Source organism: Indicator indicator, chromosome 17, assembly GCF_027791375.1.
Source record: "Indicator indicator isolate 239-I01 chromosome 17, UM_Iind_1.1, whole genome shotgun sequence".
NCBI classification, from domain to species: domain Eukaryota; kingdom Metazoa; phylum Chordata; class Aves; order Piciformes; family Indicatoridae; genus Indicator; species Indicator indicator.
Genome location: NC_072026.1, coordinates 19782412 through 19807839, shown reverse-complemented (window position 1 = coordinate 19807839; position 25428 = coordinate 19782412). Strand labels below are relative to the sequence as shown.

General features: G+C 40.8%; 1 protein-coding gene across 1 annotated transcript in view; it reads left to right on the top strand.

The window, feature by feature from the left end:
• Positions 1–23090, top strand: part of LOC128972451 (transmembrane 9 superfamily member 2-like) — a 37394-nt gene extending 14304 nt beyond the window's left edge. The window contains exons 9-17 of the mRNA XM_054388435.1: positions 954–1062; positions 5804–5936; positions 7547–7666; positions 7820–7877; positions 10457–10616; positions 11392–11543; positions 13280–13391; positions 14134–14305; positions 22468–23090. Coding sequence (XP_054244410.1) covers positions 954–1062; positions 5804–5936; positions 7547–7666; positions 7820–7877; positions 10457–10616; positions 11392–11543; positions 13280–13391; positions 14134–14305; positions 22468–22535 — 1084 coding nt within the window. The 3' untranslated portion in view covers positions 22536–23090. The remainder of the gene's footprint in view (positions 1–953; positions 1063–5803; positions 5937–7546; positions 7667–7819; positions 7878–10456; positions 10617–11391; positions 11544–13279; positions 13392–14133; positions 14306–22467) is intronic.
• Positions 23091–25428: the final 2338 nt, after the last annotated feature.

Below are 25428 nucleotides of genomic sequence, written 5' to 3'. Positions count from 1 at the left end.
AGGGAAATTCTGAACTGTGTGGGAGGAAAATAAGGAAAACCAATATGTAGCTGTCTTGAGAGTTAACAATCTATCAGAAGACACTATTCTTCCCACTTCTGTCTCCTAAGAAATTAGAAAGGTGCACAAACCAATTTATCTTCTCCAGGTGGGAAAATACTGACTCAAACCCTAGTAAGTCCTCATGAGCTTAGCTAGCTGTACTTCATCTCCTCATTCAGAAGGATTTCATAGAATGGTTCTGGTTGGAAAAGGCCTTTAAGGTCATTGAGTCCAACCATTCTCTAACTCTGCCAAGCCTGGTGATAAACCATGGCCCTCAGCAGCATATCTCTGCCTCTTTCAAACACTTCCAGGGAATGGGGATTCAACCACCTCTCTGGGAAGCCTATTCCAGGCTTTGAGAAGTCTTCCAATTAAGAAGCTTCTAATGTCCAAACTAAACCTCTCCTGAGGCAACTTGAGGCCGTTTCCTCTCCTCCTATTACTTGTTATTAGGGAAAAGAGACTGACACATACCTGGCTCCAACCTCCTCTCAGGTGATTGTGGAGAGCAATGAGATCTCTCCTCAGTCTTCTCCAGGCTAAAACAACCCCAGTTGCCTCAGCTGCTTCTCACCAGGTCTGTTCTCCAGACCCTTCACCAGCTTCATTGCTCTTCTCTGAACCGCCTCCAGCACCTTCATGTCCTTGGAGTGAGGACCCCAAAACTGACCCCAGTACTCCAGTTGTGGTCTCACCAGTGCTGAGTACCTGGGGGACTTCTCTGCTGTCAGAGAAGTTTCCTAGCTAGCAGGACACAGTTTGTGTTAGCAGCTAAAAGTCTGAATGACTGAAGTGTGAGTATCTAAGGCTGTTCCTCAGACCTGAGCTGTACATGTGCTGTGATGTGTAATGCACTTCCTGAAACCTGAGTAAGTGGATTGAAAGTTTGAATTTTTCTTTATCTACAGCATAATGAATTCCCTGGTAATTGTTCTCTTCTTATCTGGCATGGTGGCCATGATCATTCTGAGGACTCTTCATAAAGACATTGCAAGATACAACCAGATTGACTCTTCTGTGAGTAAGACACACAGCTTTTACATGGGCACATATTTTTTTCTGGTGATAGTGATGGCTATCAATTACTACTGAATACAGTCTGAAGAAATGGATAACTGCCAGGAATTTGATACATGCTAGTATATCTGGGGGTTAAAAACAGCTTTCTTGCTATTTCAGCTTTTCTAACAGCAGGAATCCCTGGACACATGTGACAGTCTTATTTTTCTAGCATCATTTGATGAGCTTGTCATATGCAAGGACAGACTTCAGATTTTAAAAGTATGTGGAGTGGTTCATAGAAACTTTTTGGTAGTGAACAAACTCCTATTTGAACTGTTTTTTCTAAGGTCTCAACCAAGACAAGTCTTTTTTTAATAAATACTTTGACAGCCTGTCAGCAGCCACAAACACAGTGCAGATACTGGAAAGTGTTCTGGCACTGGTTCACCATCAAGATGTGGCCATTGCTCCTGAGTCCTATGGTTGTGTTACAGAGTCAGTCTGAATGTGTAGCTCGTGGTATGACACTGACCTAGCCACCCAGTGTGTTTATTTATGGAATTTGGGATGGAATTCTGGAGCCCCTATTACAGGAAAGATCTGGATGTGCTGGAATGTGTCCAGAGAAGGGCCACAAGGATGAGCAGAGGGCTGGAGCTCCTTTCCTATGAGGACAGACTGAGAGAGTTGGGGCTGTTCAGTCTGGAGAAGAGAAGGCCTCCCAGGAGACCTTCTTGTGGCCTTCCAGTATCTGAAGGGGGCTGCAAGAAAGCTGGGGAGGGACTTTTTAGGGTGTCAGGGAGTGATAGGACTAGGGGGAATGGAACAAAACTAGAAATTAGTAGATTCAGATTGGATGTTAGGAAGAAGTTCTTCCCCATGAGGGTGGTGAGACACTGGCACAGGTTTCCCAGGGAGGTGGTGGAAGCCTCATCCCTGGAGGTTTTTGCAGCCAGGCTGGATGTGGCTGTGAGCAACCTGCTGTAGTGTGAGGTGTCCCTGCCCATGGCAGGAGGGGTGGAACTGGGTGATCCTTGAGGTCCCTTCCAACCCTGACAATTCCATGATTCTATATCCATCCTTGGAGATATTCAAAAGTCCCCTGGACATAGTTCTGGTTAACCTGCTTTAGCTGGCCTTGCAGGGAAGTGGGACAAGATGACCTCCAGAGCTTTCTTCCAGCACCACCCATTGAGCAATGGTAGCAACCTGAGAATATATGTAAGATCGTTTCTTGCTGTGGCCCTGTCTTTAGTCATGCTGTGTGGCCTTAGCACAGGACCCGCACTTGGATCTCTTGCAGAGACATTTGTAGCACAAGAGCAAAGACTTTGCTACTCATTTTGGCATATTTTCTCTCTAAAAATGCATTTTTAATAGTCTAAACAATTGAACTTGTGAAAATAACAGTTCTTTTTATTGATAATTGTGGGTTTTTTTTCCCCTCTTCAGAAGATCAGGCTTAAAACTACTGCATCCAGATAATGGCCCTGTTGTAATGAAGCTGCCCTAGAAAACTGAGCTGCTGTGATTTTTTCCAATCCCAAAGAGATTATTTCTGTATAGTATTTTTAGGATAGTGTGTCCAGAAAATGTGTACTAAGATGTGGCTTATGAAGTTTGGATGGTTTGTGGTCTAAATTTCATGAGAAGTATGCAGTGCAACTTCATAAAGCAACATATTAAAAAAAACCCCAACCAACATCAGGTGATTACTGCAGAAAGCAGCAGAAAAATTAACAGCCAATAATGGAGTGAAATTATTGTGAGGATCAGTAGCAGTCTTGCTAAATGCTATGGGAGAAGTTCTGATTAACACAGACTGTTTGATGTTGCCTTTTGTCTGTAGCTAGAAATTGTGGTGGAATGACATACACTGTTAGCAGTTCATGTGCAACACAACTGATTTCTAGCTGTGATGGAGCTACTTGGTGTGTGTGTGTAAATTATATATGTCTGTGTGTGCATGTTTGGTTTGCTTGTTTTAAATGTATAGTTCTTCTGCTGATCACTGGGCTAACGTAGGGACTGAACCTGCTGTGAGTTTCTTTTGAGAACTGGTGTGCTGGACTCACTTGAGGGCAGGGATGTAATCCAGAAGGATCTCTGCTCTTGTGAGACCTCACCTTGAATGCTGTATACAGTTCGGATGTCCCCATCATAAGAAGGACCATGGAACTGTTGGAGTGAGTCCAGAGGAGGGCCACAAAGATGATCCAAAGGCTGGAACACCTCTGCTATGAGGATAGGCTGAGGGAGCTGGGGTTGCTCAACCTAGAGAAGACTTGGGGGAAACTAAAAGCTGCCTTCCAATACCTGAAGGTATCCTACTCCTGTAGGCTGGAGAGGGACTTTCAATAAGGGTATCTAGAGACAGGACAAGGGGGAATGGTTTTAAGCTGAGGGAGAGTAGGTTTAGACTGGATTTTAGGAAGAAGTTTTTCAGTATGAGGGTGGTGAGACTCTCAAACAGGATGCCTCCTCCCTGGAGGTGTTCCAGGCCAGGTTGAATGAAGCCTTGAGCAACCAAATTTGTTTGAGAGATGTCTATGCTCCATGGCAGGGAGGTTGGAGTCGATGATTTCTAAGGTCCCTTCCAACCTAAGCCATCCTATGAATATACCTCTTAAAATGGGAAAGAGGCAGGTCACCAGTGGCTTGCTGTCTAGGTTGAAGAGAATATAACTGATTGTGAGTTGGAGACTTGACCAGTTGACTGTGAGTGAAAGGCTGAGGAAAAAAATTTCTTTCCCATTGGTATAAGTGGTATCTGCAAGCCAAAGATGGGAAATGTCAGATACTACAAAGGTTTGAATTTTCACTGTTGTTGCTTTCAATCTTGATAAAGGCATATTTTTAAATCCACAAAAATGTTTCATATTGAAACTGAAACATCTGACAGTACTTTTGTTCTTCTTTGTGGTTTTGATATTTAATATCTTTTGTTAATGCAAATTCAGAGAGTAATTAAAGTGGAAGAATTTTTCCACATCCTTTAACTGATTGTTTTTGTGAAGCTCCCTGTTTGATCTCACAATTAAATTATGTTCAATATCTTACGCTGTGTTGTCTTTATTAGCTGGTCATTCTTAATGTGATAAAGAGCAAGACTTGTGGAAGCTTGATTAGTTTTTATGGATAACAGCAGGAATAGGTGTGACTTTCAAAAAAACCACACTTTTTAATGTTCTTGCCAGTTGTAAGTGACTTAAAGATCTGTTGCAGTTCAAGGAGCTGATTTAATAAGGTGTGAAATAAGTGTGCAAAAGAGGACCTGGGCTGAGAAACTGCAGTGAGGCAAACCAGAATCTTACACTTAGGGAATGCTGGGGATTCTACTTGAAAAGAGATCAATGCACAAGCCAATGATTGTGGTGCATTTAAGGTTCAGCTAATACCAACTGGATTTTAGTGTGATGTAGATTGAGTGAGTTACGCATTAATAAAGTGTTTAGAAATCATTCTATTACTTAGAGGGTCTTTTGACTAAGAAAAGATCTCCCAAAATGAACTTAAGAAAATTCATTTCAGTATCTTTTCAAGGGTGAGAGGTAAAACTCTTGTCCTCCTTTTTAAAAATCTCTTTGATCATGACTACTTGAGTGTAAAGGCCTTAAATCTTTATTACATGTTTTGAGAACTAGGCTAAAGCAGTGGATAAGGTGAGGATTACTGCACTTTTTAAAAAAAAAAAATCGGTAGTGCTTAGCATAGTGGTCAGGATTCAAAAGTATATCTTTAGGTTTTCTTCAGTTCTTTTTTTTTTTTTGGTAACTATAATGTGTAGTTTCCTACATGGATTAGTTGTACAGTTCTTTAAAAGTTAGCAATATAAAATATTGCTGAATTCTTTGTACATAGGTGGCCAGGAAGGCAAACAGCTTCCTAGGCTGTACCAAAAATGGTGTGGCCAGCAGGACCAGGACAGTGATTTTTCTGCCTGTGCTCAGCACTGGTGAGGCCACATACACCTTGAATATTGAGTTCAGTTTTGGGTCCCTTATTCCAAGAAGGACATTGAGGTGCTGGAGCAGGTCCAGAGAAGGGCAACAAAGCTTGTGAAGAGTCTGGAGAACAGGGCTGGTGAGGATCAGCTGAGGGAACTGGGGTTGTTTAGCTGGAAGAAGAGGAGGAGGAAGAAGAAGAGGAAACTGAGGGGAGACCTCATTGCTCTCTACAGCTACCTGAAAAGAGGTAGGAGTGAGACTGGTGTTGGCTGCTTCTCCCAGTAACTAAGAACAGGATGAGAGGTGATGGCCTCAAGCTGCACCAGGGGAAGTTTAGGTACTTGGTCCTAGTGAGTCTAGAGAGCAGATGATTGTTTTTTTTTTTTTTCCTGGAGTACAGGGACCATTTCCTTCTTCTCTACTATTATCATTGAGACTGATGTTCTTTGTAATGGAAGCAAGAAGGAGAAATGCTTGAACTAGGATGAAATGCTGTAATCCAAGTTAAATTAACTGGCGTGCTTTGGTTTAGTTTTAAATTTAGACGGATGTTACATGGTTTGGCTAATTACATTTTGTTGTTTTCTTGCTTTGAGATGAGGATTTTCTTGATAAATCCTGCCTTTTTCTTTCAGTGAACCATTGGGGGGTTATAAAAATCAATGAGCGATGAATCACATGCAATTAGTCTCTCTTTGGATCTAAATTGGAAGTTAATCAAACTTTAAATATGTATTTTGCGTCTTTTTTTGTGTTAATTCACTGCTGCATTATGTGTCATTGCTAAAGACATTGTCTATTTTATCCAGGAAGATGCCCAAGAGGAATTTGGCTGGAAGCTGGTTCACGGAGATGTGTTCAGACCTCCAAGGAAGGGAATGTTACTGTCTGTCTTTTTGGGCCAAGGAACACAAATATTCATTATGACATTTATTACTTTATGTAAGTAACTTTATTAAGGTGATGTGTTTGTGCTGTCATAGCATAAGAAAGATGGAATGAAACAAATGTTTGGGAACTGAAATCCTTCCTTAAAGAAAAAGTTATTTATGTTTCATAACGACCTAGGTAGTTTGATAATGCTTTTGCAATCAATGTCATTCAAAATGTGGTGGTGTCTGGGCTGATTTAGATCCTTCCTGATTGCAGAAATGAAGCCTCCTCTTTATAAGCTCCTTTATAAAACAAAGCAAACCCGGTTTGTCATGGTGTGAATTATCTAAGGACCCAGTAATGCAAGTTCAAAGACACGTAATCAAAGCTTTTAATGTTCTCAGGACACTTTCTAATAGGTTTGACACAACAGCCTGCAGCCATGCAGCATTGAGAGCAAGAAGGTATGTCAATGAAATAACACTGACACAACAGAGAGATACTAGGAGAGCCTACCATAAATAACTATATATGCATGTGATAATAGGAGAGCCTGCCATGAGTAGCTATATATGCATGTGATGATGTAACCTGGCACAAGTTGGTGCTTTATTATGTGATATCTATAAAGTATACGAGCATTCCTTTTCTTACTCTAGAGTAGAATTGGGGTGTGTACTGATATTTAATACAAAAGAAGTGTTCAAAATATGATATCCATGTTTTATTCAGATTTTTGTGGTCTTTTATAGAGGAGCTGCGTTTGTTTTCTATTCATTACATGATGCCTTAAGATTAATAGAATTTTGTTGTTAGACTTGTGTTTCAGTATTGATTGGAACTCTGCAGCTTGCTTGACTGCCATAGTTTCCTGTGCAACTCTCAGAGTACAGAAAGAAATTGAAGGAGAGGGGGAAATCTTTTTTTCTGGTTGTAAACAAAAACTTCCCACTAGAGACACTGACAGACTTATTTCTGGGCTGGCCTCTACCTGTTCTGTGATTCTACCATTAATTTAGACACAGGCAGCCTTCTTTTAATCAAGAGGCTTATTTTCAAGCTCATGTATTCTTGACTCAAGTGTTGTTCATCATGGTTGCTGAGAGCCTTTTGTGGAATTTCAAGCAAGTGTCTCCATGCTTCAGAGATCTTCTATCTTCATATAAAAAAAAGAAAACATAAAACCAAATAAAGAAAGCCACCAAAGCCTAAAAGAAACCCCCAACAGCTTCCCCTCCCAACAATAAAAGCAACCCACCTCTTAGCTCTGTCAAAGCTTTTGGCTTCTGTAGAGCTGCTTTCTCAGATGTCCTTCACGATACACCTTAAAGCTCCCTTGTTACTTAACATGCACAGGTATGGAGCATGAATGCTTAGAAGAGGAGGAGACTTGAAATATGGTTCAGGTTCATTGTTCATCTCTGTGTGGCATTTTATTGTTCAGCCTTTTGATTACAAGGAACTGTCTGTTTAAAAGCTGAGGTGAAAGTAATGCTTTATGATGAATGGAACAGAGATATTAGGGGTATGGTGATATGAGGGGGATATAGGAGAGCTTAGGTATGTGGCCTTCATTCAAATACCTGGTGATGGAAAGGATAAACCTATACAGTGCCATGTGTGTAACAAAGGAATTTTGACACCTGTCCACAAATGACTAAATCTTTTTCCCTTTTTAGTCCTAGCTTGCCTTGGTTTTCTTTCTCCTGCCAATCGTGGTGCTTTGATGACCTGTGCAGTTGTACTGTGGGTGTTACTGGGAACCCCAGCTGGTTACGTGTCTGCTAGGATGTACAAGAGTGAGTATGTGCATTTGTTGAATGTGACACAGCAGCTTAAATACAGACTTGACTTAATATAAACCTCAGACTGGAGCTGCTGTTACAGACCACAAATCTGCTTCTTGCAGAAGAGTTCTGAACTTGAAATTGTTTTTACTTTTTCCCCCTCAGCTTTTAGAGGCGAGAAGTGGAAGACAAATGTTTTGCTTACAGCTCTGCTTTGCCCTGGGTTAGTATTATTTGTCCTTGTTCTTTCCTTTATTCTTAGGTATAAATGAATGTGGGGTGGGGGATTATTTTATTACACCTGTGATTATTTCTTTATTGTTCAGCCTGGAGAAGAGAAGGCTACAGGGGGACCTTAGAGCAGCCCTCCAGTACCTGAAGGGGGCTACAGGAGAGCTGGGGAGGGACTTTTGACAGGGGCTGGGAGTGACAGGATGAGGAACAATGGCTTTGAACTGGAAGAGGGGAGATTTAGACTGAAGATTAGGAAGAAATTCTTTAGAGTGAGGGTGGGGAGACACTGGAACAGGTTATCCAGGGAGGTTGTGGAAGTGTTCAAGGCCAGGTTGAATGAGGCCTTGAGCAACCTGGTCTAGTGGAAGGTGTCCCTGCCCATGGCAGGGGGGCTTGGAACTAGATGAGCCTTAAGGTTTCTTCCAACCTGAACCATTCTGTGATTCTGTTCTGTGTACCATGCTATGGCCAATACTCTCATTCTTGGGAAGGGTGATAGCTCTCCTGCCTTTCCTTTTTCTTACTGCTCTCAAGAACTTCTATGAGAATTAGGTGAGAGAATAAAAAAGAACAGAAACTAATTTCTTCTGGAAACCTGTATTTCTTGGTTGCAATTTTGGATACATGAAGTTACCCTTTTACAAATGTCTTTGACAGAAATAGAGGAAAAGGTTATAAGTAATTTTGTAAGGTATCTCTCTCCAAACAAAACCCAGAATTGGCTTTTTTGGGAGCAGGGGGTGAGTATAGTAGCATTTCATCAAATGAAATGCAATACATTGGATAACAACTGAGTGTAGTAATTGCTACGAGGGAATCTTATTTCTAACCAAAATGTGCTCCAGTCTCCCTGCTGTCATGTAGATATTATCTGGAGAGAGGAGAAAACATTTATCGGTGCAAAAAATACTGTGCTGATTATTTAAACTCCTGGATAAATTAAGTTTCACAGAGGAAGTAAAATGATTGGGAATGGTAGGAGAGGAACAGATGTCTTGATTATGCTATGTTGGTTGAGTGGATTTGCATAAAATCATAAACAGCCTCAGGCTATTGCAGTCTTGGTTGACTGATAGGAGTTTGTTACCAGTATTTTTTTTTTCTGACTTTGGAGGGGGTGAGTAATGTCTGTTAGGAGTGTGGGCAGATGATAAAGATTAGCAAGACTTCTAAAATGCATTTGTTGGTTTTTTTGGTGGTTTTTTGTTTGTTTGTTTGTTTGTTTGTTTTTTTCATTCAACAAATGTTTCCACCAGGGATTGCTTGGGTGTGTTTATTTAACAAGTCTATTCCCCCAAACAGTTTTGGCAAGTATAGAGCCTCTCCTAGGGAAGAAGGAACCTGTCTATTGCTCTAATCTTCCCTCCTGCCTTTTGAAATCAAATGCAGTGAGGGATGTGTGTTCTCTCCAGGGCAGTTTAAATTCTGCCTCAGAAACGTTTCTTTAACAAAACCCAGATGATGGTGGACTGTGAAGGGGCCCTTCCTGAGGCTGAATTCTGTGATACATCTCTGAATTCATGAATAACAGAAATTCAGGAAAGCATTTCTGTGGGGTTCCTTTGCAGTACGTTTTGCTTTGCTTTGAGTGGGATGGGTTTGAAATCTTCATCGTATGGTTTATCACAGAATCATAGATGGAACACTGGAACAAGCTGCCCTGGGGGGTTGTGGAGTCTCCCTCTCTGGAGATACTCAAAACCCACCTGGATGCATTCCTGTGTGATCTGCTCTGGGTGATCCTGCTCTGGCAGGGGGGGTTGGACTGGATGGTCTTTCAAAGTCCCTTCCAACCCGTAACATCCTGTGATTTGGTGATAGAATGCCAGGCTGCAAGGGACCCCAAGGAGCATCTGGTCCAACCTCATCTTGGAGTTGTTTTCCAGTCTTCTCCCATGATATTTAGAAAATGAGGCAGATGCACTTCACTGGGGAGGGAAGAACAGGTCTGGAGAGAGGTGATGTCCAAGTCTTTATTTCAGTTCTCAGAAGATGTGGACTTATTAACGGTGTAAATGCATGAAATGTTAACACAAAGATTCCTGTTGTAGGGAAGAGCCCTCTTTAGTCCACTCTTCTGCTAGCATGTTACTGTGACACATGCTGCAGCAGGACATACCTTTGTGAGAGTGATGTTTGGTTTCCTAAGTAGTGGGGCTTGCTGTCACTGTGTTTTTTTTTTTCAGATAGAATTGACTAGTTAGAAAGGACCTAAATAAAGGAATTAACTGGCAGTAATAGGAAAGCTGATTTAGATAGAAGGCTTTTTATTTATTTTTTCTTTTAGTATTCCTTGTATGTTTGTTTTTCACTTGAATCTTACTTTTTTATGTGCAGAGTCAATTTCAAATAATGGCTTTACCATAGATAGTTGCATTATAAGCACTAGGTGTTGCAAGCATTTTTTACATTACACTATTGCTGCAAGTAACTAGGACTCTGGGGCAACTGAAGACTGCAAAAGGCTTTATTTTTTTGATGGAGGCTTAGCTGGTTTGGTTTTGGTATTACCTGATGTTTATACTGAGTATTTTAATGTCTTTTCTGACCTTTTGTTTTTTTTTTCAGGATTGTCTTTGCTGATTTCTTCATTATGAATCTCATTCTGTGGGTGAAAGGATCTTCAGCTGCCATCCCTTTTGGCACTTTGGTTGCTATCCTAGCAATGTGGTTTGGAATTTCAGTTCCCCTAACTTTTGTTGGTGCATATTTTGGCTTCAAAGAGAAGGTAGGGCTCTTGGAGTACACTTGTGGAATAAGCCTGTCTTCTGCAGTTGAGCCATACAGTCCTTGATCCAGCTGGTGGCACTGAAATGTCTGTAGCCATATGACTGTAAAATGATGTTTCAGTTTGTCATGTTTATCATAGAATGGCTCAGGTTGGAAGGGACCTCAGAGGTCATCTACTCCAACCTCCCTGCCATGAGCAAGGACACCTCTTAATTTGCCTGCTCAAGGCAGCCAAGGGAGGAAGCATTCACAGCCTCCCTGGACAGCCTATTCCAGAGTCTCACCACCTTTGTACTGAAGAAATTCTTCCTAAGATCCAGTCTAAACCTGCTCTCCCTCAGCTTTTTATGTGCTTGTAATGTCATGCTAAACCTTTGGATTTTTTTTATGTCCAATCATTAGAATCAGATTTATGTAGTGCTCTTGGAGGTCTTATTTGCATTTTGTACTTTGGTAATACCTCAGCAGTTTAAATTTTGAAGTGGTACTTCAGTTCATACTTCAGTAGCTTGAGACAATGCCAGACAACTAAGAAGGTGGTATTTTTATTAAGGGTTGAGGAGATGTCTTTCCTTTTTGGTTACTGACCAGCAGCTGCAATATGGTTTTTTTTTTCCTAGTGATGGTTATCAAGTTTCTAATTTTCTTGGTTTGGTAGCTTGTGATGATTTATGGATGAAAATAAAATTCTGTTTACCCAGTCTTTAGATGCTGCTCTTAGGAAAAAGCAATTTTATTGATGATGTAACAACTTAGCTTCATTTCATTTGCAGCCTATTGAACATCCAGTTCGTACAAACCAAATCCCACGCCAAATTCCAGAACAGTCCTTTTTCACCAAGCCCTTGCCTGGTATCATCATGGGTGGCATCTTGCCCTTTGGATGTATTTTTATTCAGCTTTTTTTCATTCTGAATAGCATTTGGTGAGTATCTCTAGGGGTTTTTCACTGGAGTTACTCTGGTTTGATAATAAACACAGAGTTGAGTTTGAACATCCCAAACCAATGAATATGAAGAATAAAAGAGTTCTTGCAGACTCTTGTGGAATTTCCAGAACCTGCGTATTTATTCTGTGCTTAGAAATTATCTAGTTCTAATTAACACCTGAAAAGTATGAATTGAAGTATAACATCTGTTTTCTTGTTTTATCTTTCTGGTTCTGAACAGCCCAAACATAGTTTCATGTTGTTGTGCCTGGGTGGGACTTAATCTGTTGTATAACTGTGAAACAAATGTGATCTAGCAGTTTCAGCTGCTAACTTAGTATCAGGTCAAGATTTAGGGTTCTATCAGCTGCAAAACAAGCTCCATCCCCTGTGTAACATCCATACCACTCCTAAATCTTGTTAAAACCTGGTCAAGCAAGTGCATGGAAAATTAGACTTGTGCAATCTTTCATAACTTTCACAATGTAAACATGAGATAGTTAAAGTATTACAGAATCATGGGGTTTTTTTGGCTGGAAGAGATCTCCATGGTCATGGAGTACAACCTTCAACCTAAGACCACCATGACCATTAAACCATGGCCACATGTTTCTTGAACATCTCTAGGGATGGTGACTCCATCACCTCCCTGGGCAGCCTGTTCCAATGCCTGACCACTCTTTCAGGAAAGAAATTTTTTCTAATCTACAACCTAAACCTCCCTTGGCACAATTCCAAACCATTTCTTCTCTTTCTATTGCCTTAGATTAGGAAGGAGATACCAACTCCCACCACACTGCACCTCCTTTCAGGGATTTGTAGAAAGCAATGAATTGTTGTTCAGTGGAAAATATTAACCTGAATGTGCCAAGTTTTTTAGGTGCCCTCTATTTATGCTGAGATTTCTCATGGAACAGTTCTTTAAATCAGTTCCTAAATGCAAGCATGCTAGATATGTTTGCCCTTCACAGCAATGCAACAAATGTAGAAGCTGTGTAATACAGCTATGCTGAAAAATGCAATGAGCTGAGAAGCAGGTGTGCTCAGGGCTTTTGTAGTTGAAATTGCTGAATTCCCAAATTATTTCTCATCATTTATCCTACAGCAGCATGGAGGGGAACATTCCACTCCCTCTGTCAAATCTTCCACTGACACCAGGACTCAAAGTCGATTTGGTTGCTTTCCTTATCTGAAAGACACCAAATTAAACAACCATATTTCTCTTGAATTTTATTATTCTGAGTGTTTTGTTTGCTTATCCCTTGTTTTGGACTCATACTTTGTCTGGGCATAGTGGATGAGTATCTGGTTGGATGCAGTGACAACAGAGACACTTGGAAAACTTAGCTGCAGTATTAGGGCGTGAGTATTGTAGCTGGGGAAGAGTACAAGTATTGGGGAAGCTAAAGGAGGCCTGTAGTGATAAATGCTTCTGGAAACTGCCCATAACTGTTCTCTGTGGAAGCTGATTGAAGCTTGTTTCAAGGGAAATATGGAGCATTGCTCTGTAAAGCAGTGGTTTTGTTTACAAAGTACATTCAGACAGAGAAAAAAATCTTTTTATGAATCAGCCAGTAATGGTGTAGTCATATTTACTGCAGTGGTATGGATTTTACTGTATTTCTTTATTTTCTTTTTTTTTTATTAACTTCACATCTAGCCAGGTACAACTATCAATTAACTCAGAGCTGTAACGAAAAATTAGACCCTTACTGATTTTTGTTTTCTTTTAGGTCTCATCAGATGTATTACATGTTTGGTTTCCTGTTCCTAGTTTTTATAATTCTTCTAATTACATGTTCTGAGGCTACAGTTTTGCTGTGCTACTTTCATCTGTGTGCAGAGGTAAAAAGTACAGTTTTGATGTAGTTAGAACTTCTAACTTGTAGTTAGAAGGTGTTAGAAACAGAGTTGAGGTGTTCACATGTACTGTGATGTGCTGGGCACTGGGAATGGATTTTATTGTCAGCCTGTGACAAGGATCACAGAATGCACTGGGTTTGAAGGGACCATCGAAAGTCACCTTGTCCAACCCCCCCTGCAATGAGCAGGGACATCTCCTGCTAGATAATGTTGCTCAGGGCACCATCAAGCTTGACCTTCAATGTCTCCAGGGATGGGACCTCAACCACGTCCCTGGACAACCTGTTCCAGCATTTCACCATCCTCATTTTAAAGAACTTCCTCATAATGTCCAAGCTAAATCTGCCCTGCTCCAGTTTCAAACCATTGCCCCTTGTCCTATCACTAAAGGCCTTTCTAAACACTCCCTCCCCATGCTTCCTGAAGTCTGTCCTCTTCAGATAGTGAAATACAGCTACTCTTCTGAAATATGCCTTTTGCTTCAAACTCCACTGTTTGCAGCAGATAACCAACAATAAACAGCCTTGATCTTAGAATAATTTCGTGTTCATAGTGGAAGCACTACAGCTGACTGAGAAGCAGCTATGTGCTGGCTGGAAATATCTCAACAAAAGAAAAAAATTAAATAGTTAAATAGATTTCACAAGACAAGTTATGTTTTTTAACCAGCTTGCTTGTATTCTGTCTTCCCTGTGATATCTCATTCAACTGTTTTTTCTTTCAGGATTATCACTGGTGGTGGCGATCGTTCTTGACGAGCAGCTTTACAGCAGTTTATCTCTTCATCTATGCAGTCCATTACTTCTTCTCTAAACTCCAGATAACAGGAACAGCTAGCACCATTTTATACTTTGGTTACACAATGATCATGGTCTTGATTTTTTTCCTTTTCACAGGTAAGTCCATTGCTCAAATTAAAATGAGGGCAGGGGGTTCCACTTTTTTGAGACAAACAGTAGGTGAAATTTAGACTATGCAAAACATTATTACAACTTCTTATTCTCTAGGTGGTTTTATGGTTTGTGACACCATGCATTACAGTTTTGGGTTTTTTTTTCTAATTGAAATTACATTCCTTAACAGTAAAATTATTTTTCCTTTATTGCATATTATATTACCAGTGAGTTCCAACCATTATACTTTCAAAGTGCCATTCTTGTTCACTGGGTCATGGATGTTTAATTTGATTCTGGATGTCATAATTCGTTCTAGAAGCTCTGTATTTAGAGATTTTATACTTCACATATGGACAATAAAAGGTGTTTTCAGCTTTCTCTCTTAGCAAGTGAAGCAAGTTGGCAGGAAAAGTAAATGTTGAAAACAGGGAGTTCTAGTATGTTAGAGGTGGTCTTACCTGTTCTTAATGACAGGAATGTACCTTAGCTGGAGGAACCTATTGGAACCATGGCTCTCCTCCAGTCCAATTTCTTTGCTGTTACTCATGCAGCCTAAATGTCATCTACAGAAGTACTCTAATGTTCATAACATGATCAAACTAATTTTGAGCTTGATTGGATGTGAAGTCTATACCAGGTTTACCATGTGTTAGATGAAACTAGAGGCTCTTTGAAGAGTACTGGCCTTCAAAAATATCCAGGAGCATTTTATATTGGTGTTCATCATACTGCTGTTGTTGAGTATGCAGTTCCAACACATGAAGTCAGATCTCTCTTGTGTCTCTACTTAGCATCATGAAGTAGTGCAGTGGTAGAACTAGAGAAAGTGTCCATTTGTATAGTGGGTCTGCTTGCAAACCCAAACTTTACATTTACTCCTAAGATTTGAAGTGGAGGAGATCTCTTTGTGGATAACTTGATGGTTCAGAGTTGTTACTTCTTACCATCTTGTGCCTGATTATTGAAACCTGCTGGCATTACTTTGTGTTGGCTTTAGGAAATGCATCCCTTAACTCCCTTGATACAATTAGAAAAAGACTGGCTAGAGTAAGTAATGAAACTAAGTCTCAGCATCAGACTTCAAGTTTGTCAGTTCAGTGCTGAGGAAGGCCTCTTTCATCTTTACTGCCTCCAATTCTGGCTGAGAGGAGGCAAAAAAGCAAGCACTGTTCATAATAAAACACTGAATCACTGTATGTGTTTGAACAAAGTAATCCTATTGTAAAAAATGTGAACTGGCACTTACTGCTAGATTGGTATTGTTGCTTGTTATTAAGACCTGTATCTATTCAAAAGAAAGTGGGGGGAAAAAAAGTTTTAAAAAGAAGCAGAAAAAAAAAGGAGGATTTGCTTCTAATCTTTAATTATTAGAAGGCAAACATAGAAGCTGGCATATTGCCAATTAAACCCCTGCTTAAATCCTGGTGAAACAGACAAGCTCCAGATGTCCTCTATAATATCTCTATGCATTAAAAAAGCCAAACTAGAGTCTAAAATGTTTTAATTGCTTTTAAACTAAAGCAATATGTTAATGTGTCTGGGTTTTTAGCATAGGTTAGTTTCTATCCTGCCAATTTCAATTTCACTTAGGAGATGCAAATTGGTCGAATTAAAAATATCCCTTTCATATATAAAATGATAATTGAAATTGTCATGGCAGCTGCTGAAATGGCCTTAAAAGCTTCAGATGTGCTGATTCTGAAGTTCTTGATGTGGAGACCAGTGAGGCCCCAAAAATACAATAAAAAAGTGTGCTGCTGTTACAATTGCAGTGTCCTTTTTGGGTCTTTACGTAGAACTGCAGTAGTGATGCTTCTGTTCCAGTTATAGCTGATGAGGAAAGCAACTACCTGGTTCTTTTGGGTTTTGTTTTAATTGCATTTAATAGGACAATTAGGCACTGAAGGGTGGTGGGTATAACAAGTATAGACAATGTGTAAAAAAGAAAAAAAAATCCTTGATTATGTGAAATTCTGGGATATATTTCTTTCCCATATTTAGTTTGTATTTCTATTATTTTATTCATTTTATCTTTGGCTGAAACGTAAGCCGACTCAAGCAGAAGAAACCAAACTTTGCTTTGCTTTGTGAATGATTCTTTAACATCATTTGCCTTGGGAAATAAAGGTCAGAAGTTTATGGAGGTGAGGGAGCTTGCTACTGTAACTTTACACACTGTTTTCGTTACTGGTGTTTGTATGGAATCATAGGATCATAGAGTTGTTTTGATTGGAAAAGACTTCTAAGATCACTGAGTCCAACCATCAACCCACCACCACCATAGCCGCCACTAAACCATGTCCCAAAGTACCATGTCCACACATTTCTTGAACACCTCCAGGGATGGTGATTCCACCACCTCCCTTGGACAGTCTGTTCCCATCCCTGACCACTCTTGCAGCAAAGACATTTTTCCTCATCTCCAACCTAAACCTCCTCGGCACAATTTCAGGCCATTTCCTCTTGTTCCATCACCTTGCATTAGGAAAAAGAGACCAACCCCCACCTTCCTCCAACCTCCCAGAACGGGCCCTTGATGTGTTCCACTTTAGTTAGCACTAGGTATTTTGGGTTGTTTTTCTTCTCTTCTTGCCTATTAGGTCTCAGCAACTGTGACAGAAATAGAAAGGGCACCCTTACTACCTCCTACGTGGCAGCGTGTTGTGTTCCTGTGCACAATACAAAAGAGATCATAATGAATAAGGAAATAAGAACTGAAATGCTTGTATGGCAGGAAGGAGCAGGACATCATCTGAGTGGTGAAATCTAACAATTAATGTGCACAGCCAAAGGAGGGGAATTTTATTTTAATGTACAAAGTGCGACTAATCTTGGGAGGAAATAATAAGTGTGGTCGAATGGGGGATAGCTACGTGATTACAAGCATTTTATGCCAGGAGATGAGGGAATGCTGAACATAGGCAAAGCATGTTGCTTTACAGTGACCTCTATTTTTGAACATCATTTTCACTTGTGAGTTAATGCCATTTTCAAAATTGAGTTTTGATCTTCTGGGTAGATTGTGTTTAGAATCCGAGATTCTGAAGCACCCACCACTGTGCGGTGATTGAAACCAGTATGATACAGAGAGCTTTTAAGGTACATAAGAAGTATCAGCCAAGTGCAGAGTGCTTTTCTATTTGCTTTCTTACAATCAGTTCGTGCTTTGAATTCCTTTTTCTTCATTAAACAATAAAAGCTGGAAGAAACGACTAGAGCAGAACAGTCTGCTTAATGTATTTTGGCATTATTCTGGGCAGTAATCCTTGGGTTTAATTTTGAATTCCAGCTAGTTTACTGATAATTTTCCCTTACCCAGTTAGATGCTAGCTTTCCATGCCCAAGATGTTTCTGTGTGTTAGGTAACTGTTGCTGAGTAGTAGCAGATAGCAGACCAGAGTATTCAGCAGTCTAGAAAGTGGAGGACAAAGGCCTGTAGTGATAGGGTGAGGGACAATGGCTTCAAACTAGAGAAGAGCAGATTTAGATTGGAGGTTAGGATGTTTTACTATGAGGGCAGTGGAACACTGGAACAGGTTGCCCAGGGAGGTGGCTGGGGCCTCATCCCTGGAGATACTCCAAGTGAGGCTGGACAGGGCTCTGGGCAGCCTGATCCAGTGGAGGATGCCCCTGCTGACTGCAGAGAGGGTTGAACTAGATGACCTTTGGAGGTCCCTTCCAGCCCAGACCATTCTATGATTAAAAACCAACTGAGGTGTCCCTGTCTCCCTAGTAAGTACAAATGGATATGTTGGACATATTTTGCTTTCTGGCTAGAGAAATGACTTTGAGACATCTTCACAACTGGAGTCTTCAATTTTAAATAGCTCCCACAGAAATGCACCTCCTCCCTAGGGTGACCAGTTGGGCTGCAGTGCACTATGATAGCATTGGTTTCCTAGACTAATAGGGGCTCTTTAGAAAAGTGAAATCTTAAAATATGAGGATCATTCACTTGGGGAAAAATAAAGGTCTACCCTGCAAAAGGAAGTTTATGTCAGTCAGATGCTTTTTCATTTAACTTGAGCTAGGGAGTGGTTAGGATTGGTTAAAGTACACATCAGCTACAAAACTGATGTGTTATTTGATTCAAAAAGCCCAGATTTTAGAGGCTGGTTGGAGGAATTGGTGTCTGGCTTGGTATCTGTTGAGTGGTTTAGTAGAGATATGCATATGAAAGCTGTAAAAGCCTTACAGTGTCAGGGAGTTTAGACCAATCAGAAAATAACTTCAGAGATTGCAACTCCTTCAACTAGTGGAGGTTTTTCTCATGTTTGGAGATTTGGGGGTTTGTGGTAGCTTAAACTGTTAGAAATCTTTAACAAATTAAAAAACATCTCCACCTTCTATCTCTTTTCTGCCACGTTGTGTTCATTGGTATGTCAGTGAAGCAGGGAGCTGAAGAGACAGACTCCTTACTTAAAACCTGGTTTCAGTTTGAATGTGTTGTGAAAGAAATATAACCAAAATCCTAGGGTGGTCTTACCCAGAGCTTACCTAAACAGTTCTCGTTCTAATGAGTGAGGCATTTTAATTAAAGATGATTCTAATTTTACTGCAAGATGTGCTTAGAGCTAGCTCAAGAATGAAGAGCTGAATATGCTTTTCAAGAAAACACATTTCAAGCCATGCTACCTGAGATGGTGAGGTTGTGTTTTAACTAGAACAAGTAGTAATGGCAATTTGACTGGGACTACAGCTACAGCTGTAGGAAACTGATGATGCATTTATCTGTATTTTAAGATACAGCAGTTTAAGGATACTTTAGATAAAGTATTTAAAGATGAGAACCTGTTACACTTGTCAGCACTGGCTTAAAGATCCAGCATGATGCTGCTTTTCTGTATAAAGTGCTACAATTTGGAACAAGTGGCAAACTTGTGAAAGGGGCTGAAATGTAGAAAGCGTATTCCATCTGGAATTTTCAGACAAACCAAACTTGTTCAGAGTTATTCTTCATTTGCAGATCCTTTTCTGATTTGGGATATTTATTCCTGTATAGGGATTTGGAAGCTTTTGGAGTGATTTGCTTTTTGTGGACCTCTCTGTGGTTCCTGGAATCACAAACATGCTCAGGTCCAAAGTGGAAAAAAACACTATAAATTTCAGTGGAATCAGGCACTGTACTGCTTCTGTTCTTCAAAAGGAATTGAGCTTTTTGCTGCAGCAGCATAAGCAATCCTGTAGGTAAAGCAGCTTGTAAATAAAGTTCCTTAACCAACATTTGTCTGTTAATACTGATATTGGAAAGAAATTCTTTAGACCCTGGAGCAGGTTGCCCAGGGAGATCGTGGATGCCTCCTCCCCTGGAGGTGTTCAAGACCAGATTGGATGGGTCCTTGAGCAGCCTGGTCCAGTGGAAGGTGTCCTTTCCCATGGGAGGGGTTTGGGACTAGATGATCTTTAAGATTCCTTCCAACCTAAACTATTCTATGATTTTTGTAATATTGATGCAACTGAGCTTTTGGAAGTTCCTCGTCTGAGTGTTTGGCCTATGTTACTTAAAAACCCCAAATAATTAAAAACACAAATGAAAGTACTAAAAAAGCTTTGCTGATTAATCTGACTTCTAAATCTGCAGGTGGATGGATCCTTGAGGTAGATTTTCAACCTGGTTGTGATTCTGCCAGCATTTTTAAAGTCTTCTGATCTTTGAGTGTCAAGTGTAGTGCTTAGAAGTGCTTCTAGGGTCCTTAGTTTGATGCCCTTTTGGAAGTTTCTTACCTGTAGAGCTCTCCACAACTGGAATTTGTAGGATATGCTTCTTCATGGGAGGGAAGAAGAGATTACAGTGCTGGTAATTATCAATGTGGAAGTTACAGAAGGGACTTCTGCTGACCTGTAGAAGGTTCTGAATGTGGACCTTGGTGATAAGTCAAGCCTTTCTCTCCTGAGCTTCTAAGTTCGTGGTTCAAATCTGGAGTCTGACAAACGTTACTGCATGTTAGGGAACAGTCTTGCTCCAGTTCCACTACACTGGGAAAATGTGTGCTAAAGTTGAAAAAAAGGAGCAGGGGGTGCTTGTACTTTGATTTGCTAAACAGACTTCTGGGTTTTTTTTTTTAGGAGAGAAGTTGAAAATCGATGTTACTGAGACCTGTGAAAAATCTGTTTAGAGATGAAATGCTTGTTCACAGTGTGAAGTCTTCAGAGTCTGCTGTGAATGAGGCCATGTTTTATAGAAAGCTGGTGTATGAGAAAGATTCAGAGACAAGGGATGGAGGAAAATACTGTGCATTTAGAGTGTCTTCCCATGTTAAGTTAGGGCATGCTCAGAAGACTGGAAAATCTCCTTGTGTTAAAAGTTACACATTTTTGTTATGATACTGCAAATTTGTTCTAGAACAGCAGATGGGTTTTAAAGATATTTCATCTGTTTAAACATTTGGAAGAAACATGGCTTTCAAAGCCATAAAAGGCTTAAAGTGGGCTGTGTTATAAAAACAACCAGAAAGCAGATGCTGAGAACCATTATTGGGAAGAAACCATGAGAGTAAGGCTTAGAGTAACAATGCTGATACTGGAGTGTTGGACACAGTAGGAAGGAGTGAGAATTGACCATAAACTGCAAAGGCTTAGCCATGTCAAACCTACAGAGAAATTAAATTCCTTCTGTGGTTGGTGGCTGATCTATCAACAGCAGTAAATCTGCCATCTCCTACTGTTTTGGAAGATAACTGCAAGCTTGGAGGGCAAGGGTAGTCTTTGGAATATAATAGCAGGCTGTCAAAAAGCCTCTAACTGCAAATATGCATGGTAACAGAACACAAGAATTGGCATAGAGATAATAAGTGAAGACAGGGCCTCACTGATCACATATGTAGATGTGGTTTGAAAGATAGAAGTGCATCGGATGAAGGTAAGACAAGTGCTTAATAAAAAACCTCCCAGTTAGTAAACTAGTCACAGTGAAGTAGTGAAAAAGTTAGAGCTGATCAGAATCATTTTGCTTGGAAAAGACCTTTAATTTAAGATTGAGTCCAACCTTAAACTACCAATCCTAGTGCTAACCATGGCCCTCAGCACCACATCTCTGCCTCTTTGAAACACCTCCGTGGATGGGGATTCAACCATCTCACTGGGCAGCCTGGGCCAGTCTTTGAGAATCCTTTTGGTCAAGAAAGTTCTTCTAACAGGGCAAGCAAGTGCTGATAATTTTTCACAGCCTCTCATCAGCTGTGGCTCAAGGGCATGTTTAGCACTTGAAATGTTGTCTCTGCCTTTGGATTTCTTTGTTCATGAACTTAGTTGCAGAAATGAGTGTATGTTTTTGTGATCTAGAGTGGCCTATTACACCAAAGTATAGAATCAGAGACTCATAGAATTGTTTTGTTTGGAAAAGACTTGTGACCTAACACCACCATGGCCATTAAACCATGTTCCCAGGTGCCTTGTCCACAGTTTCTTGAACATCTCCAGGGATGGTGACTCCCCCACCTCCCTGGGCAGCCTGTTCCAATGCCTGATCACTCTTTCAGCAAAGACAAATACCCTCATATCCAATCTAAACTTTCCCTGGCACAATTTCAGGCCATTTCCTCTTGTTCTGATCCTACTCCAGCCTCCTTTCAGGAAGCTGTATTATGTGTTTTGATTTGTCACTGCTCATTCCATCTGATGCTTGCTCCCAACTGCTAGAGCACTCAGAGCACTGCATTAACAAAAGGAAGTAACAGGACATACAGAGTAAGAAGTTCCCTATTCTGGAGTATAAATAGAGCATGATGAACAGAAAACCAGGCCACTTGTGGTTTTGTTGTTTTTTTTTTTTTTTTTTTTTTCCCCAAGGCCTTGTTTGGTGTCATAATTCATAGGTGGCTGTGAAGTATTGTAGACCTAAAAAACTCAGGTAGGTGTTGACTTTGTGTGCCTATAGAAGGCCATTTCTGAAATGGGGCTGTGTGCCTGCAAGTGGTGACAGCAGCATCACCTTCAGTGCTTTAAATGTACATCAAGCAGCCTGGTCCTAAAAGTCATCTTTGATCTAAATCGATAACTTAGCCTAGGGATGAATGTATGATATTAAATTGAACAAGTGCTGTTCTTCTGGATAGTTAGCTGGATTACAATGCTAGATTCTGTCCTGCTGGGAGGTACTTGTTAGGTTTTTCTCTCAGAGCAAGCTGGAAGACAAACTAACCGTTTTCCCGTTCTCATTTTAGGAACTATTGGATTTTTTGCCTGCTTCTGGTTTGTAAGTAAGATTTACAGTGTTGTGAAAGTGGACTGAAAAGCTTCAAAGTGTCTTTTGAACATATCTCCCTTGCTGTTTGATAATTTTTACCATCTATTGAAAACCATCCTGTGTAATTACTCTGATTTGTAAAGAAAAACAATGCAGACTACAGGGTAAAAATGCAGCTTGTTACGGAGGGGAATGGCACCACAGGTAAAATGTTTACACCAGAATACTCATTCAAATATGTTAATTCCAATATAAAATTACATCCAGAATTTGGTTTGGGACAAATAAAGATTCTGTCAACTAGTCCATTTGAAAGCTGAGTGCATTATACAGACCTCCAGCTGAATTCCCTTGTGATCTATTTTTTTTTTTTAATTTTGTTTGTTACCTCTCTTAGTTACCATTTATATACCATAAAAGCATAGGACTGTCAAGTAAATCTATGTAAAATGTGAAATTATTATTTTTTTTTAACTTAACTCTGATTGTACATATTCTCCTGCACCTTCTTTACAGCTAGCTCTCTTCTTACCAATGTACATGCATTTAGTGTCTTGTAGACTTTATTACAAATAGCGACACTGGGGTTTGTTCCAATAAAACTGCACAACTCTGCCTGCCTCCTTTCCTTGTCTTCTTCATTACACTTTCCCTGCTTGCGCACAGATCACATCAGTTTGACCAGTTGAGAGCTTTCAGGTTTCATATTGGTTATAGGAAGTTTGGCTGTGACTTTGCCTGCAAGTTGTCTATACAAGCTGGAGGCCCTGTAGTGTTAGAATCCTCCCTGAAGATGTTCCAGGCCAGGTTGGATGAGGCCTTGAGTAACCTGCTTCTAGTGGAAGGTGTCCCTGCCCATTCCCTGATTCTCTTGGGCATGTTAAGGCTTTTAAAGAAGCTCCCCAAAATCTTAACATGCACTTGAAGCTGAGTAGAGAGTGAGTGCAGACCTGTTTTTCAGCTGACTGTGTTACTGACCCCCTTGCAGTTCACTCAGATTAATGGGTGAAATACTCAAAGCTTATTAACTGGCATATGGAAACATTCCTCATGGGAAGCTGCTTTTCCATGTCTAAGCCTGCAGTTTAACAAGAGCCAGAATGGCTCCCTGTCTTTTCACAGTCATACAAACACCATGTCATGGTAGCTGATGGTTAATGTCCTTGCCAAAATGGAACCTTTGCTAGGAGTTTCTCCTCTCTCTGTAGGTGATACTGAAGTGGGGGACAGATCATTGAATGGTTTGAGTTGGGAGGGACAGAATCACAGAATGTTAGGGGTTGGAAGGGACGGGGAGAGATCATCCAGTCCAACCTCCCTGCCAGAGCAGGATCACCTAGGGCAGGTCCCACAGGAATGCATCCAGGTGGCTTTTGAATGTCTCCAGAGAAAGAAACTTCACAACCTCTCTGGGCTGCCTGCTCCAAGGCTTTGTCATCCTCACAATGAGAAGGTTTTTCCTTATGTTGCTGTGGAATCTCCTCTCTCCAGTCCATTGCCCCATGTCTTGTCATTGGACATCACTGAGCAGAGACTGGCTCCATTTTCCTGACACTGCCCTGCACGTCTTTATCAACATGAATGAGGTCACCCCTCAGGCTCCTGCAAGCTAAAGAGCCCCCGTTCCCTCAGCCTTTCCTCAGCAGGGAGATGTTCCACTGCTTTCAGCATTTTTGTGGCTTTGTGCTGGACTTTTTCAGGCAGTTCCCTGAGGTCCTTCTTGCACTGAGGGGCCCAGAACTGGACACAATATTCCAGATGTGGCCTCACCAGGGCGGAGTAGAGGGAGAACCTCTCTTGACCTACTAACCACAACCTTTGAAGATCATCTTGTTCCAACCCCCCTGCTTTGGCATGAGCTTTTGAAGGTGAAATGGTCAGCGTGAGGACACTGATGTTTTCAGGACTTATATTACCAGTAACTGCTATCTGATCTCTAACCCATTTTATGTGTTGGAGCAGATGATCTCTGAGCTCCCTTCTCTGATTCTATGTGCAAATAACTTTTTAATCTACACTCATGAAGCAATGGGCTTGGTTAAGCATCTCCTGTCCTGCTGCAGACTCTTGAGCCTTCCTACCGTCTTGAGTACAAGAAAAAACACTAGGTTGGATTTTAGCTGTTCTGAAAGGCAGGGGTAGACATCTGCATTGCATTTTGCTGCTGCTTCAACTAACAGACTCCCAGCAGACCAAGTACAGCATCTGCCACGTAAGATCTTCTTGTAATAACCACCCAAATGCAGCAGACTTTGTAGAATGTGTGTCATGTTTGTCATTTTAAATAAAACTTCACAAGTTGACACCAGAACCTCAAAGGAAGGAACGATTTCTGTGTCTGTGTTTCACGTTTCACTCCCCTTGCTTGAACAATGTGGAACAGGTATAGCTTTGAATTCATTCCTGAACGCAAATGCCAATAACAATGTTGTGCTGATGTCCAGTCAGGTGCAGTTAGCTGCAGTATTACAGAGTCAGAGAATGATAGGGGCTGGAGGGGACCTCCAGAGATTGTGTTTACCCTCCTGTGCCAGAGCATGGTCAGCAAGGGCAGGTCACAGGGGAATGCATCCAGGAGGGTCTTGAAAGTATGCAGAGAAGGAGAGTCCACAACCTCTCTGGGCTGCCTGTTCCAGAAGCGTCTCCTACTGCTGAGGTGGAACTTCTTAATTTAGCCTGTATCCTTTGTTCCTTGTCCTATCACTGGGCACCACAAAAAAGAGCCAGACACCCACCCCTCAGATATCTGTAGGCATTGATAGAGTGTGTACGTGGCCTTGCTGCTCATTTATCTGTGCAAACCTTCTGAAGGATCATTTATAGAAGAAGGACTGTAAGTGGAGCTTGTTCATGTGGCATGTGCATGATCACTTGTGATGGAAGGGTGTGTGTGATGCCCAGCCTTGTCTCCAATGCCTTTTTGTCATGTTCCTTACCC